At 38.3% G+C, this 14,187-nt stretch overlaps 1 protein-coding gene across 3 annotated transcripts in view; it reads right to left on the reverse strand.

Annotated features, from left to right (window-relative positions):
• The window catches only part of ZNF385D (zinc finger protein 385D), a 912,123-nt gene that overhangs the window by 335,458 nt on the left and 562,478 nt on the right, over positions 1–14,187 (reverse strand). Inside the window, exon 1 of one of the 3 annotated variants that reach the window (XM_003924917.2) lies at positions 8,277–8,614. The exons of 1 other annotated variant lie outside the window; for it this stretch is intronic. In XM_003924917.2, the coding sequence (XP_003924966.1) occupies positions 8,277–8,298 (22 nt within the window). In that variant the 5' untranslated portion in view covers positions 8,299–8,614. One more of the 3 variants, XM_074405719.1, reaches the window with a different exon arrangement.

The following is a 14,187-nucleotide window of genomic DNA, read 5'->3' on the forward strand; positions in this document are numbered from 1 at the left end:
CATTTCCCAGGCCACCTCAGTCGGCCTTGGCTCAGTTATACCAATGAGAGGCAGAAGGCAATGAACTGGAGGGCAAGAGAAAGGCAAGAGGCCAGGGTATTTTTCTGTATCTCTCTGAGTGTAATGTGGGATCCCCTTATGATTCTAGCTCCTGCCAGGCCTTCAGGACTCTATCTCTTGTGTTTCCATCTATAACTACTAGTTTCTTGCTGTTGCTCCTCTATGGATTGTTTCACCATTCCCCATGTAGCTTTTCAGCTCTTCCATCACTTATGTAACAAATGATCTACGTGAAATTCTTTCTATGTAATTTACAAAGCATGGTTCCTATTTCCTAGTTCAACCCCAACGGACAAAATCACTTTTCTCAAATTTCATACATTTGTATATGAGTTGAAAAAAAGAAATAGAGAATTAAACTTAACTGACTCTTTACCATGTACTTTCTAGTGATAGGCACTTTCATGTGTATAGCATATTTTAGTCCTCAAAATGGAACCATGAGACACATTATTATTATTCTCCTTTTACAAAGAAACGAAACATCAAAAATGTGAGATGACTTTCCCAAGGACACAGAGCTATTGAATGGAAGAGCTACAGTTATAAAGTAGGCCATTTTTCCTCTTTATCAGTCATGGAACAAAGACTAGACTGGGATTCCATCTTAAACAAATGGTGGAGATGGGGTCACTGCAAATATGAAAGAGTTCGTAGCACAGATAACTAGAATTTTTTTTACAAGCATTGAGTTAAATAGTGAGACAGCAAAAACATACAGTATGTAACTAATATAAGCTTTAATATCTATATTAAAGATAGATATTAGAGAAGCTGAGGCATTAGAGAAAGCCGGGATTCTTTCTGCCTGAAGTCAACTGTCTTAGTCTGTTCTGGCTGCCATGACAAAATACCACAGAATGGAGGGCTTAAACAACTGACATTTATTCCTCACAGTTCTGGAGGTTGGGCAGTCCAAGATCAAGGTATAAGCCTGGTGTGGTTTTAGTTCGGCTTTCTTTCTGGCTTTTAGCAGTTACCTTCTTGCTATAGCCTCATAGGGTGGAAAGAGGAAGCTCTCACATCTCCTTCTTCTTATAACGACACTAATCTCATCCCGAGGGTTCCACCGTAATGACTTCATCTAAACTTAATTGCCTCCCAAAGGCCCCACCTCCATACTATCATATTAGGAATTAGGGCTTCAATTTATACATTTGGGAAAGGGGAACACGAACATTCAGTCCATAGCATTGATGCATGTCTTCTGAGCAGAATTCATATTTTCTGGCTATTAATGATTTGATATAAAAAGACAAGGCAGAATAAACTTATAAATTATGTTCAGACTTCTGTTATGAACTGTGATTTCACAAAGTCAAGTCAAAACACAAACACATATCGAATACCAGTCACTTGATTCATTTCTCTAACAGCTGGAAATTTTTTTCAAGTACTACTATTACAAATAATCTTCCATTCATAAAAATATCTCCCTATTCCCATTCTCCATTGTAAAGAGCACTAAGGTAGGTCTCAGAAGTATTGACATAGAGTCTACAGATTAACAGTAACTAGCTTTATGACCTTGAGAAAGTTGTTTTAGTCATTTGAGGTTCAAATTTCATCTAAAAATAGGAATAATTATATTTCGTTGACTTCCCACATGGGTCATTTTGAAGATAAAAAAAGCAAAATGTTGACACATTTTGAAAAATACAAATTGCTATACAAATGAAAGGGATTATGTTTATTGAAGTACATTTATATTCATTATTTCATTTTTATCCTCAGACCAATCTGCCAAAACTACTTTCTCTCATCAGCAAAATACATGAATATGAAAAAAGGTAAGCGTGAAGAGCAACTTTACTAAAACCCTGCCAAGAGTAGACAAAATTATATTCATTTTCTTCTACCATAATAAATGACAACCTTCAAAGCTGGAGACCTTCCTGAACATTTTTAGCTACTTGTGCATATAAGACCATTTCTGTCCATCCCAGCCTCCTGGCAAGGAAATGCCAACATCTGGAGAAATTTCACTTAAGCTAAATGAAGCTGAAAACTGAAATTATGACCAGGTGAGTTGTTATATACTATAATTTTGCTATCTTATATAATTTTAGGTATGTTTCAGACATTTTTGTACGTTGGCCTTGATATACCATAGAGTTATCCCTGGCTTCACACTGCAGAGTCCTATGAAAGAGGCAACTGGAAACAGAAAAAAGATTATAGAACTCATTACATTTAATTTAAAATTAATTTCTATGTCCTATCCTTACTTGGAGTTGGATTAAAAAAAAAAAACAGCTATTGTTTCAGCAGCAAAAGGGATTGTTTCTCTAGTCAATGCACAAGTACTAGCTTTCATAAGGAATATCAGCCTTAGGGAATGCATGGAGTAAGTGGATTCCCTTCCTCTCTGATCTCCGACACCCATTCAGTCTTGCACATCCAACACATATTTTTAAGTGCCTGGCACTAAGAAGAGTGCTGAGGATGTAGATTAAACAAAGTCTATACATTAAAACTCTCAGCCTACCAACCCCATTCCTGCCGCCATAACACCCATCCTCCTTTGGGGCAGACAGCACTTTCTGTGAACATCAATTCTGATACTGCTGCAGATTTCCTTTCTGACCTTGGCCAGGTTACTTTTTCTTTTCCTGTCAACTTACAGAAATGCAATATTGCATGAAGAAAAAACTGAAAGATTGATAAAAAAGAAAAGGGACTCACTACATCCCAGCCAATGCCCTAGTACAGGTTAATATGCATCTGAGGTTTTGGAATCAAGAGAGTTTCATGAAAATACCTTCCATTTTCAAGGCTGTGTAAACCTAGAGTTCATATTCAATCGGGGCTGACTTCCAGCTGCTTCATAACGATTTTAACGCTGCGACAGAGCAAAGCATCTTCCTATTTTCAATCCTAGCAATTTGGTTCAAGCATGATCTGAACCACTTTAAGCTTTGATATTTCTAGCCACCTCTTATGCTGTATTTTCTCTTAATGCCACCAATCATGTGTGAAATTCTGTTGCAAAACTAATCTTTGTGGGAAATGATATGTAATGGCTTCTTTAAAGGAGACAGACAGAAAGAGAGAGGGCAGGGACTATGACCTTTGTTGTTTCTTGACATGTTTTTCGTAGTGCAATACAAATGGAAACATCCCTTTCTCAAGGTCAAAGTAGAAATAGGTTTCTGCTTATACAAGCATCATGCTTTCTTAAGCAGGAAAAGCCTTGAAAATGATCCTTATGACTTGATTTTTTAAAAATGTATATAACGGTTGCTAAACTTGAAAGCCAGCTGTGCTTAAAAATACTTTAATATCTATCTTATTAAGTTAATAGAATTTTAAATGACGTGAAAAGATCCAGGGATACTTAAATGCTATGAAGTATAATAGTAAGTATCTATATAATAAGGCACTATTTCACGTTCCAGGATTAAACACACACACACATACCAACCAACACATCTTGTCTTATTAAGGGAGTGTTCAGTCAAAAGCAGCTGTGACCAAATCTTCTGAAATAGAAGTCAGAAACCTCTAATTTAAATTTTTCATTTGTTTTTTGAACAATTATGTCACCCATGAAAGCGTAACTTTGCAAGTCATCATTATCTCATGAATATTGGAACTTATCCCTTAAATAAACATACCTCATTTCCATGTGATTATAACAACTATGGAGGTCCTTTAAAAAATCACCTTAAAATTTAAGGGTGTGGTAATCCATGTTACTGGCATGTTGATCAAATTTGGAATTTGGCTTTTAAAATAAGAACTTCATGTGAATTCAAAAAGAGAATAGTCATGAGGAAGAAATCTGTATGACTTTTGAAATTATCTTTGATTTCAGGCTCTTATGCACGATCCTTCCTGATAGTATTCACCTGTTAGATTCTTCAGCCTGTTTTGTAGTAATTTACTGCATGTAATTTAGATTTATTTGTAGTAAGACATAATGGTAAGACTTCAAGCTTTGAAGGGGAGACTTTAGACATAGAAGTTCCTTCCTGAATTATTATCTCCCCTGTCAGTTTCAGCAAGATAGAAACACTGGCTGAGTGTTTAGAAATACTCTAGGGGACCTAATTCCCCATAACAGATCACTCAGTACAAACTAATTAGAAGGAGTTAAATGTTTCCACTGAAAACACTAAAAAAGAGAAATATTTTTCTCTGCTGCCTGCTGCTTTCTGATCATTTCCTTCCTCATAACCTTGCCATTTAAACGTTTTTCTAACACACTCGTTTGAAGGTGAACTTGATGGTCCAGCTACAACCAAAAGTGTAAGTGCTGACTTGAGAATGTTCTAAACATCCCAGGGGAAAGCAAAAGTCCTTCCTAAGACAATGTGCAAGTGTGTCTATTATAGGCAGGGGAAGAGGGTTCTGTCCTAGAATTTTCCTACTAGATTTTATTTTTTTAAGCTATTGTATTAAAAGCCTCCTCAGTGAAGTATTTATTATTATTCTTATTATAGGCATGGCACCAAATGTTTTACTATTTTTCTTAGGCATTTTAACAAAGACAGTTGATCCACAACTAACACCAAGGTGAACTTGAATGGTTCATTCACACTTTCTAAATTTTGCCTGCCCTTTTCCCTAGGTTTAATTAATATGCCATTAATAGTACCATTTAGGGAGAGCTCTAATTTTTGCCTCTCAGTTCTGTTTAAGGTGTATCATTTCATTATTTTAGGAGCATTTGCATGGGGGCAAGCCCCAGCCCCTTCTTGGCTATAAGCCTACCACAGTCTCTATCTGCTTGACTCAGAACCGAAAGCTTACTGATTTGCAGCCGCACAGAATTTCTTCAGTACAACCAGCCTCCCAATTTTCTCTCCCAAAGGCAAAGGGTGAGACATGGCATCTCTCTGGCCAACCACGGGGAATCTGTGTGGTTGACATGACCACTGGCAAATGTGTCAGGCCAGATGGGAACGGGGGGATGATTCAAACATACGGTGCTTAGAGCTGGAGACAGTGCACAGTTACAACCTTCTGCCAGGCGCTGAGCAATTGCTGGAGTGCACTCAAGCAAAGAACCTGCCCTTCATACCAGCACAGTCCTCTTAACCAAATTGTAACTGGGCAGCTCAGTCCATTGTACTGACAACCACCCACAGCCTCTCTTCCTTAATCTAGGGAGAGGTCTCCTGGCTGCCTTGCTTTTATTTCTGGATAAATTATTAATGGCTATTCATCTTTGGCACATGTAATTTTTAACTATCTAAAATATTGATGGGGGTGGGAGGTAAATTCACAAGTATTTATTATTTTCCCTTGCTTTTACAGTAAATCCACTCAGGTTGCTGACTGAGATTTTCCCTGCTTCCTTCTTCTGTGTGAACCTTATATTTAACTCCCAATAGTGAATGCAAGATCCAAGATCCATAGAGTAAGTAACAAAAGTATCCACGGTGATGGAATAGCAAACATGTAAATCACGGTGCAGGAAGTACAAATGAACAATTATTGAAAACACTGCACTAAAATCTCAATAGGAGATAAGAGTGAGGCTTAAGTCACTAAAAAGGTCCATTAGCCTGATAAGTCTGAGACAGCACACTTCAAACATAAGCCATTTTTGAGATATGAAAATATTACATATCCCACCAACTTGCACACACACAACTGACTATAGCCAAGCTAGGACAGGTCCAGTTGTCCAGTCCCCAAGGGGAAGGAGACATAAAGCGAAGCAGATAAGCTAAGCCAGGCTATTCAGGCAGTGATTCTTCACCTACATTTGAAGGGGTGTATGTGTGTGTGTGTGTGTGTGTGGAGGGGGGTAACACTGACAAATGAGATAATTTATAAAGGAAGTAAATATCCTGCTTCATATCATTCACCCCATACCATAGCAAAACCATGCTCTTCATCACGCTCTGCTGGGGACACAGATAAAGACTTCTGACACCTCTAACCCATTCCCACAAATCACCAGAAAAGCCTAAGAATGCAGCATCGCTTTCCCTTTGTTCCTGTTGTTTCTGACTTGATAAACCATTTGCAGTTGAAAAATGAAGAAGAAAGTAATGGCCAACCGATTTGCAAAGTGAAAGCATTCTTCTGAAGAATTACCTGAAATTGCTACAATTTTCAACACATGCACACACACATCCACATTAAGATACATACACATGTACACATATATATGTGTATGTACATACATATATACACAGTCTTCAGGATTTTCAAACATTAGGATGCTATTGAATTTTAACATGCCTGAAGTATATTGCTCAATTTTTTTTTTTTTTTTGCCCTTGCTTTTGTACCACACATTTTTATTTTAGAGACAGGTGGGCTCCCAAAGTTCTGGTTATCTAACAGCTTGAATGAGAAGCTGCATAGCATAACCTGAAAGAAACGGCATTCCTGAATACACAGGCTTTCCTCTGGGAATAGAAAAACATTTCTCATACCAAAATTATGGTAAGACAATGTTCAAGACACAGAGGGCAACTTTAGCCTTGTCTTTCTAAGAGTAGAGTTTCATCTAAAGTAAGTAGGCCATCACATTTCAATTTGTACTATTAAAAACTTACATTACACAATGAAACTAATTATCCTGTGAATCACTCTGCTTTACAAGAGGCTGAACTAGCATACAGTTAATAACATGAGCTAGCCCAGCGAACATTACTCCAATAGTCACATGATAATCCAGTACAGCACGGATGGCCTTTGACCAGTACTTTCAGACCCTACTGCTATCCTACTTAACCCTAATCCCTCATGACAATCACATAAGGAATTGTTGCAAGAGGGTAAACATGTGAACTGAAATTATAATGTATTTCATCACCCTTCAGAATCATTACTGATGCTGAAATTTTATCTTGTCCAAAAGACCTATTATCTTTACAAGCTTTTCCGTTTATGAAATATATATGCATGATAAACTCTATTTTATTAGTGCCCAATAAACAAGCTTACCACCTCCATTGCTACCCACTGGAAAGAGGTGGTTTTTAACTATACATCCTGTTTATATTTGGCAATGCAATGAGGACTGTTTCTTCCAACTCAATTTCAGTTACTTTAAGACTTCTTTTCTAATATGACACAAATTATAGGGAAATCAAAACTGTCAAGACAACTAAAGGCATTTAGCTTTTGGAACTTAGGTTCCTTCCACACTCACTAAAATGTCTCAAAGGCTGAAGAAAACAAAACAGAGCAAATAGTACACACAGAAATAAATGCCCAACAAAGGGTGCCCCAACCTAAGTTTATCTAAATGCCTCCTTAATCTGAAAGAAGACTCTAGATTTAATATTTAAAGCAAACCAAGAAATCAGAGCATTCACATCTTAGATACATTTCCTAGCCCCTCTCCAGTTGCCCCATCAAACCTTTTAATATCACATAGATGTCCTTAAATGATGATGCCAGATGGGACTTACAGAAGGAAAGCATAACTTCAGAGAGGAAGAACGAATATTCAGTCCTTATCTTTGGTTTCTTCTTATTTAGTGAGGGGGTTTGCCTCCTCTACTAGCAGTAAGTTGCAGGGTTAAGAGTGCAAATGCACAGCTCCAAGCCCACTTCTAGAGCTCAACTGATAGCTCAGCTCTAAGCCTCAATATGCTTTCTGGAAATGCAGGCAGCTCAACTGAAAACCTAACGGAGGTTTCTACCATGGCACAAAACTAAACCGCACAAATATTTGACAGCTCCGAGACCTCTAAAGGTTTAAAATGATATGCATTTTGTGCTAGGCTGCTCCTAGCTAGACGGTACACTGAGATGGTATAGAGGAGTGTTCTCAGCTGCTCAACCACTGCTCACTAGAGAATGTTTTCCTTCTCCGCCTCGGAACAAGAAAAACCAGCTAATGCTGAATGAAATGCTCATATTGACTAAGCTTTCACAGCATCAATAGTATGGGAACTTTGTTTCACATTCCATTAAGTTAGCTCATGACTTCCCACGCTGCACCATTTCTTCACCTAGCTCAAACAGCCAACTTCATTCGGGCAAATCAAGGCAAAGTTTATCCCCCTACACACGTCCCTGTCTCTTTTCTTTTCCAACTTAAACTCATCCAGGGCTAAATTAACAGCCCCAACTGTGGCACAAAGGAAGCTTTGAAGACTGCACTGCTTTGGTCCTCCAGCTGCCAACTGGAGGTAGGTTTAATGTAATATATTCTTGCAGCTTAAGGAATTTTTTTCAGTGCTTGTCTGCACTGATGAAGAGCCGGACACCCCCAGAATTACATCATCAGAGCGCTCACTCACCAAAATACATTATGTTTCTCATTAATCAGACAGCTGGAACCCCACCGCGGTGTCTTCAGCATCAGCTCTCACCCCAGGCTGGCACGCAGAGCAGAGCCGTTTCATGCTACAGTCGGTGGAGACGTCCCCGGCGCGGAGAGCAGTGGGCACCGAGAGCGTGCCTCCTCCTCGGGATGAGCGCCTCGCAGGCTGCCGTGCCCGGGCTACGATCCCCGGCGGCTGGAGAGTGCGCTCCGGCTGCCTGCTGCACTGCCCATCCTTACTGTAATCCGACTCCTCCTTGCGATGTCCTTGCCGCGCCTGTGACATCAGGACTGAGAGTACTACAAACAGACCCCTCCACCCCACCCCACCCCACCCCACCCTGGGTGAGCAGCCGCTCCACGAGGTGCTCCGATTGCCTGCCTGGACCAACCATGGCTCTCGGGAAGCTTTGACGAGCCCAGAGACTTGGGAAGGGGCGGAGTGAGGGGCGCCGGAGGCTCTCTTAAAGCGAGAAGGGTCTCGGGATCCGCACAGGAGCACGCAGGAGAAATTCACCACTGTGCAGGAGGGACGTGGTTAAGGCGAGTTCTGCCATTAACGCGTAATTAGACAACACTTTTACCCCGCCCCTCCTATGAATGCCACCATTCTCTCCAAAATTTAACCTCCCCTGCCAAGTTAAAAAGGCAGTACGAAGAGGGTTGGTGCCGTGCTTGCCTTCTCTTTGCTGTGGGCTTGAGGGTTTGCTGTTATTTTTTTTGCGTTCATATATAAGAGGAATAAAAGGAACGCCAGGGACCATTGCTAGGGTAATAGAGGTTTACCCTTAGAAGTGATCAGACCCCAGAAAGCTAGTAGTTGGTGAACAGTAATTTTTTATTTCTTGAGTGTTCTCTGATCTGTGTCGATGGAAAGATGTCAAGAAAAATAACTCGTGGTAAAAGTCACCAGTCAGTTGCCCAGGACCAAATTTGCTACCTCCCTTACCAGGTGGTTAGAATGCACACTGAGGCTGAAATGATCTTTGACCTCCTAAAAAGAAGAGACGATTAGCCTGAAAGGCAACCAACATTGCGTCATAATTCAAGTCCAGCCACCAATATAGACACACACACACACACACACACACACGCACGCACGCACGCACGCGCTCCCATTAAATTTGAGTTGAACAGTCAAGAAAGGCAAAGCTTTAGCAAAGCCTCTGGCTCCTCCAATGGTATAATGAATTGCAGTCCTTATCTTACATAGAAAAGGATATTAGAAAGAAATCCCTGAAAGCTGTGCTGATTAATACTTAAATGCACACCATGGAAAAATAAACTCATACAGAAAGTTCAGTTTCCTAAGGATTCATCAATTTGGGACCCAATTTATGTACTGGAACATTTGAACTTATGCATATCTATAAAAATGTAGGAAATTAAGAACTAAAGATAAACAAGGAACTGTAGTCTATGGAAGAAAGTAATTGATATATTTTTTTAAATGTGGGCCTTTATAAAACTGGGATAGCAAATATTTCTACATTTTGACATTAAAATATTATATGGTGTTTCCTTACACAATTCTACATCTTTTGGTGGATTTAATGTGTATAGAAACTAGAGGGCTGAAGCTCATAACAGTTTCTGTACAGTCTTGCATAAAAGCTTAACTCTATATTCTACCTCTGTGAAGAGTGCAAAGACCAATATCCTCTCTGATACTAGATTATAAAGAATTTGGTGAATGAAAATAGATAAGCAAATATAAATCAGAAACATCACAGTGACTCTAAAGATAAACCTAGTGCTGTTCTTTTAGAAATACTCTTAATTTAAAGCAACTCAGAGAAAAATCTAAATCATAGAGGATGTTTACATTTTTACTCCCTTTTTAAAATTAAAATAAGAACAATCTTACAGGCAAGTATTGAAGAAAATGCGTAATTTTTTTTTTTTTTCCTTTTGGACAAGAGGAAGTTGTCCAAAAGTACAATTAATAGCCCTTCCCTCAGGCAAAACAACCATCTGTGGTAAAGCTTATTCATGAAGCCTGTCTGCTGCCTTGACTTCCTACACGGGCTAGGGGGCACTGTAGTTTAATGTTAGTGCTTTGGGTCCAGTTGAATTCCTGCAGTTGGAAGATGCAAGCATTGAGAGTTGAGTTTCAAATAGGAAATTTAAAGCACTAAAGGACTACCTTAATTACTAATAATACCCTTACATTTGCGAGACATTTGACAGTTACAAGATACTTTCACATGTCATCTTTCTTACTAACACATTGAGATATAGAAAGGCGGATACTGCAGATGTCACAAGTAAAGAACCTGCTGCTCAGAGATGTTAAGCAACTTTCTCAATGAAGTGATGAGTAAAAAAAAAAAACAAAAACAGAAACAAAAAACCGTTGTTTTACCGTTGGTTGAATTTATGTTAGATTTCTCCAACAGGTTTCCTTCTTCAAATAAATGTGCTATTCATAATATCTCAAGTAAAAGTCACCTCTAATAAAACAGTGTCACTGCATGTTCTACAAACAAATATATCGATGTGGTAACAAATATATCAGCAGAGAGTATCTGGTAATAGAACATGCCAACCTTCGGTAGCATACCCCAAAAAGCAGTGTGTAGCCTTTGAAAGAATATGGCATTCTAGAGGCAACTGAGTGTTACATCCATATAGTGTTAAAACAGAAAAGGAAGATGTCTGCTTTAATTCAGGGTATGCATCCCCTTTCCATGCAATTAAGGGTTATCTGGAATGTAGAAGCCTAAGACACAAACTAGTTTATCCCTAGATGGAAAACAAGTGATTTTTGTTTTAATTCTATGCCTTTTCCTGTTTTACTTAAAACTACTTTATTTCTTTATTTGTACATATTTATAAATAAAAAACAAAAAAAATGCAACTTTTTTCTTTTGATTGCTGTTGTTGTTTCGTATGTGTATGTCTTTTGTACTCTGACCACCATCTCCCTATTACTTTCACCGTACAGCACTGGTAACCATTTTATTCCTGTTTCTATAAAGCTGACCTTTTTATACTCTAAGTGAAATCAGTGGGTATTTGTTTTTCTGTACCTGGCTTATTTCACTTAAGACAACAATGTCTTCCAGGTTTATCTATGTTGTCACAAATGAGAGGATCTTCTTCTTTTAAAAGATTGAAGAGTATTCCATTATGTATATATACGACATCTTTGCTATTCATTCATCCACTCATGGACAACTTGGGTGATTCCTTTAAATAATACTGCAATGAACATGGTAGTACATACATTTATTCAACATACTTCTTTTTTTAATTTTGAAGCATAATGATTTCCAAATGAAGCCACAGCTGATCTTGGCTAGATAAAGGATTCTGAACATGCCAGCTGTGCCTGAGAGATCCTCTCATATGTCATCTCAAGGGGGTGACTTAGCAGCTTCTAGGGAAGAATCTGGTTCACAGCCTGACCTTTATCTGTCTCTAAGAATCTGTGAGAACCTAGGCGCTTCTGAGGGTAAATTAAGTCAGTTTATCTGGGGTCAGCTGTAGCACCAACCTGCTTGCCAGGTAAAAATATACCTTGCACTATTAAAACAAAGAATGCCTTTAAACCGCTTACACATTTTGAATTTAAAATATCATGGTTGGGTGAAAATTTTTTCTCTGTTCTAAGAACCAGGTAGCTGCCTGTCTTGATTCCTAATCTCATTCAAATCTTGCTTGAAGGTTTATCAGTGTAGTAATTCACTTTTTTTTTCCAGTTATAAACTTTGTCTCTCCCCTGACATTTCCTAACCTCTTTTCCTCCCTTATTTTTCTCCATAGCAACTATCATCATCTGACACACTATTTTAGACATCCGTTTATTCTGATTTCTCTTCACTGGAATGTAATCTCAGTGAGGGCAGGGATTTTATCTATTCAATGCTATATCTACGGTTCTTAGAAAGGTACCTGCTACTTCTCATTATACAATAAATATTTGTGAATGAAGGAATGAATGAATGAGCATCCTAAATACAGCTGTATTGTGTGTAAGACATCACACTTTTCTATGTGCCTGAAGTTGATTCTTGGAGGTTGATGGTGTTTTGTGCAAAGAGTTTACACAAATTTAATTTGTCCATGCTTAGCAGCAGCTGTTCTTAAATTCCATGCAGTACAGATGCCAGGTGGTACTGCAGGCCACAGTTTGTGAGTGTGTTTGTCCTTCCAAATTCTTATAGCTGCATGGAGCAGAGATTTAGATTTAGCATGAGTTAGCATGGCTCACTTGTGTCTTTCATTGCTTTGCCCTTGGCTTTAGTTTAGTCCACCTTTATCTTTTATCTATGTTGTAGCAATAAAATTTTATCCAGTGCTCCTGACTTCAGGTTTGCCCATATCCAGATCATTCTCCATATTAGATCCATTATTATCTTTAAAAATGGTATGATCGTGTCACTCCTTTGCTCAATACTCTTCACTGTCTCTATATTTTATCCAGCAAGGTAGTTAAGGCCTTTAACAACAAGGTTCCTATTCGCTTCTCCATTTGTAAATACTTTGTCCTTCACACTCTTCACTGTGTGAAACCGAATGTATGGCTATAATTCCCCTGAAGACTACACTCCCTTTTACCTGCTCTCTCTACTGAAGCAATTCGTAATCAATCTTTGGGCATCTGTCTGAATATTATGTCTTCTGAGAACACATTCCTTACCAAAAGACTAAATGAGGTTTGTATTTTTTTCACATAGCACACTGTACTAATTCCTACTCTAGCATTTACACTTTGTGAGGGAATTTGCCTTTTATGTAACCCAAATGAAAGAGGATTTTCTTTTTAACTCCATGACCTCATATAAATCCATTGCTTAATGAATGAATTCATTATTTATCTATTAATTCATTCAAAATTTTTGGAATAAATTTAGCAATTTATGAATGACTATTAGGTGTGAGGCATTATTCCAGGTGCTGGACAAAGAACACTGCAGAAAGTACAAAGGATAAATGGGGGAATACACTTTATGCATGCCAGGAAGAACAACAAGGTCAATAATGCCAGAATAGAGTAGGTCTTAAAAAGTAAACTAAGAGTTGACTTCAAATAGGTAAGATGGAGGCAAATTATGTAGAACTTTCAAGGCCATTACAAAGACTTTGACTTTTATTATGACTTACATGATATGCCTTTGGAGCAACATGATTTGACATAACACTCTGACCCATATATGAAGAATTGACTAAAGGGAGCAAGGACTGATGCAAGGTGTCCGGTTAGGAAGCCTTTGTAGTAATCCAGAAAAGAGAACATGACTTGGACCAGGAAAGAAACAGTCATGGTGGAAAAAGGGGTCAGATTCTCTACATGTACAAAAATAGGTCAATAGAATTTTCTGATGGGTTAGACAGGCAATGGGAAACTTTTTAATAGTAGCGGATTATTCAGTTTGAAGACCGAGCAAGTGGAAAGACAGAATTTTCACTAATTCAGGAGGAGACTGTGAGAGAACTTGCTTTAGTGGATGTTAGAAGGTGGTCAGTGTGGAGGCATATTTGCTTTGACGTTCTTATTATATCCAAGTTGAAATGTTTCACAGTAGTTTGGCTATATGGGTCTGGAGCTCAGACTCATATATGTTTGGGCTTCATATTTAAATTTGGAAGTCATGATTTTCACATATATGTTTGGGCTTCATATTTAAATTTGGAAGTCATAAATGATAATGAAATCCATGAGATCAGATAGTATCTTTTAGAAAGTATTGATTTAAAAAGGAGAAGAGTGTTAACACTAAACATGGAGCCCTGAGACATTATAAGACCAAAAGCACAAGTATATGGGTAGTTAGTGATTGAATATATGTTGAAAGTATAACTTTCAAATGCATATGTATTGACATATGAATGACATGTGCTGAATGGCTATTTTAAGCCTGAGTTGGCCTCTACTATACTAT

Source organism: Saimiri boliviensis, chromosome 9, assembly GCF_048565385.1.
Source record: "Saimiri boliviensis isolate mSaiBol1 chromosome 9, mSaiBol1.pri, whole genome shotgun sequence".
Lineage (NCBI taxonomy): Eukaryota > Metazoa > Chordata > Mammalia > Primates > Cebidae > Saimiri > Saimiri boliviensis.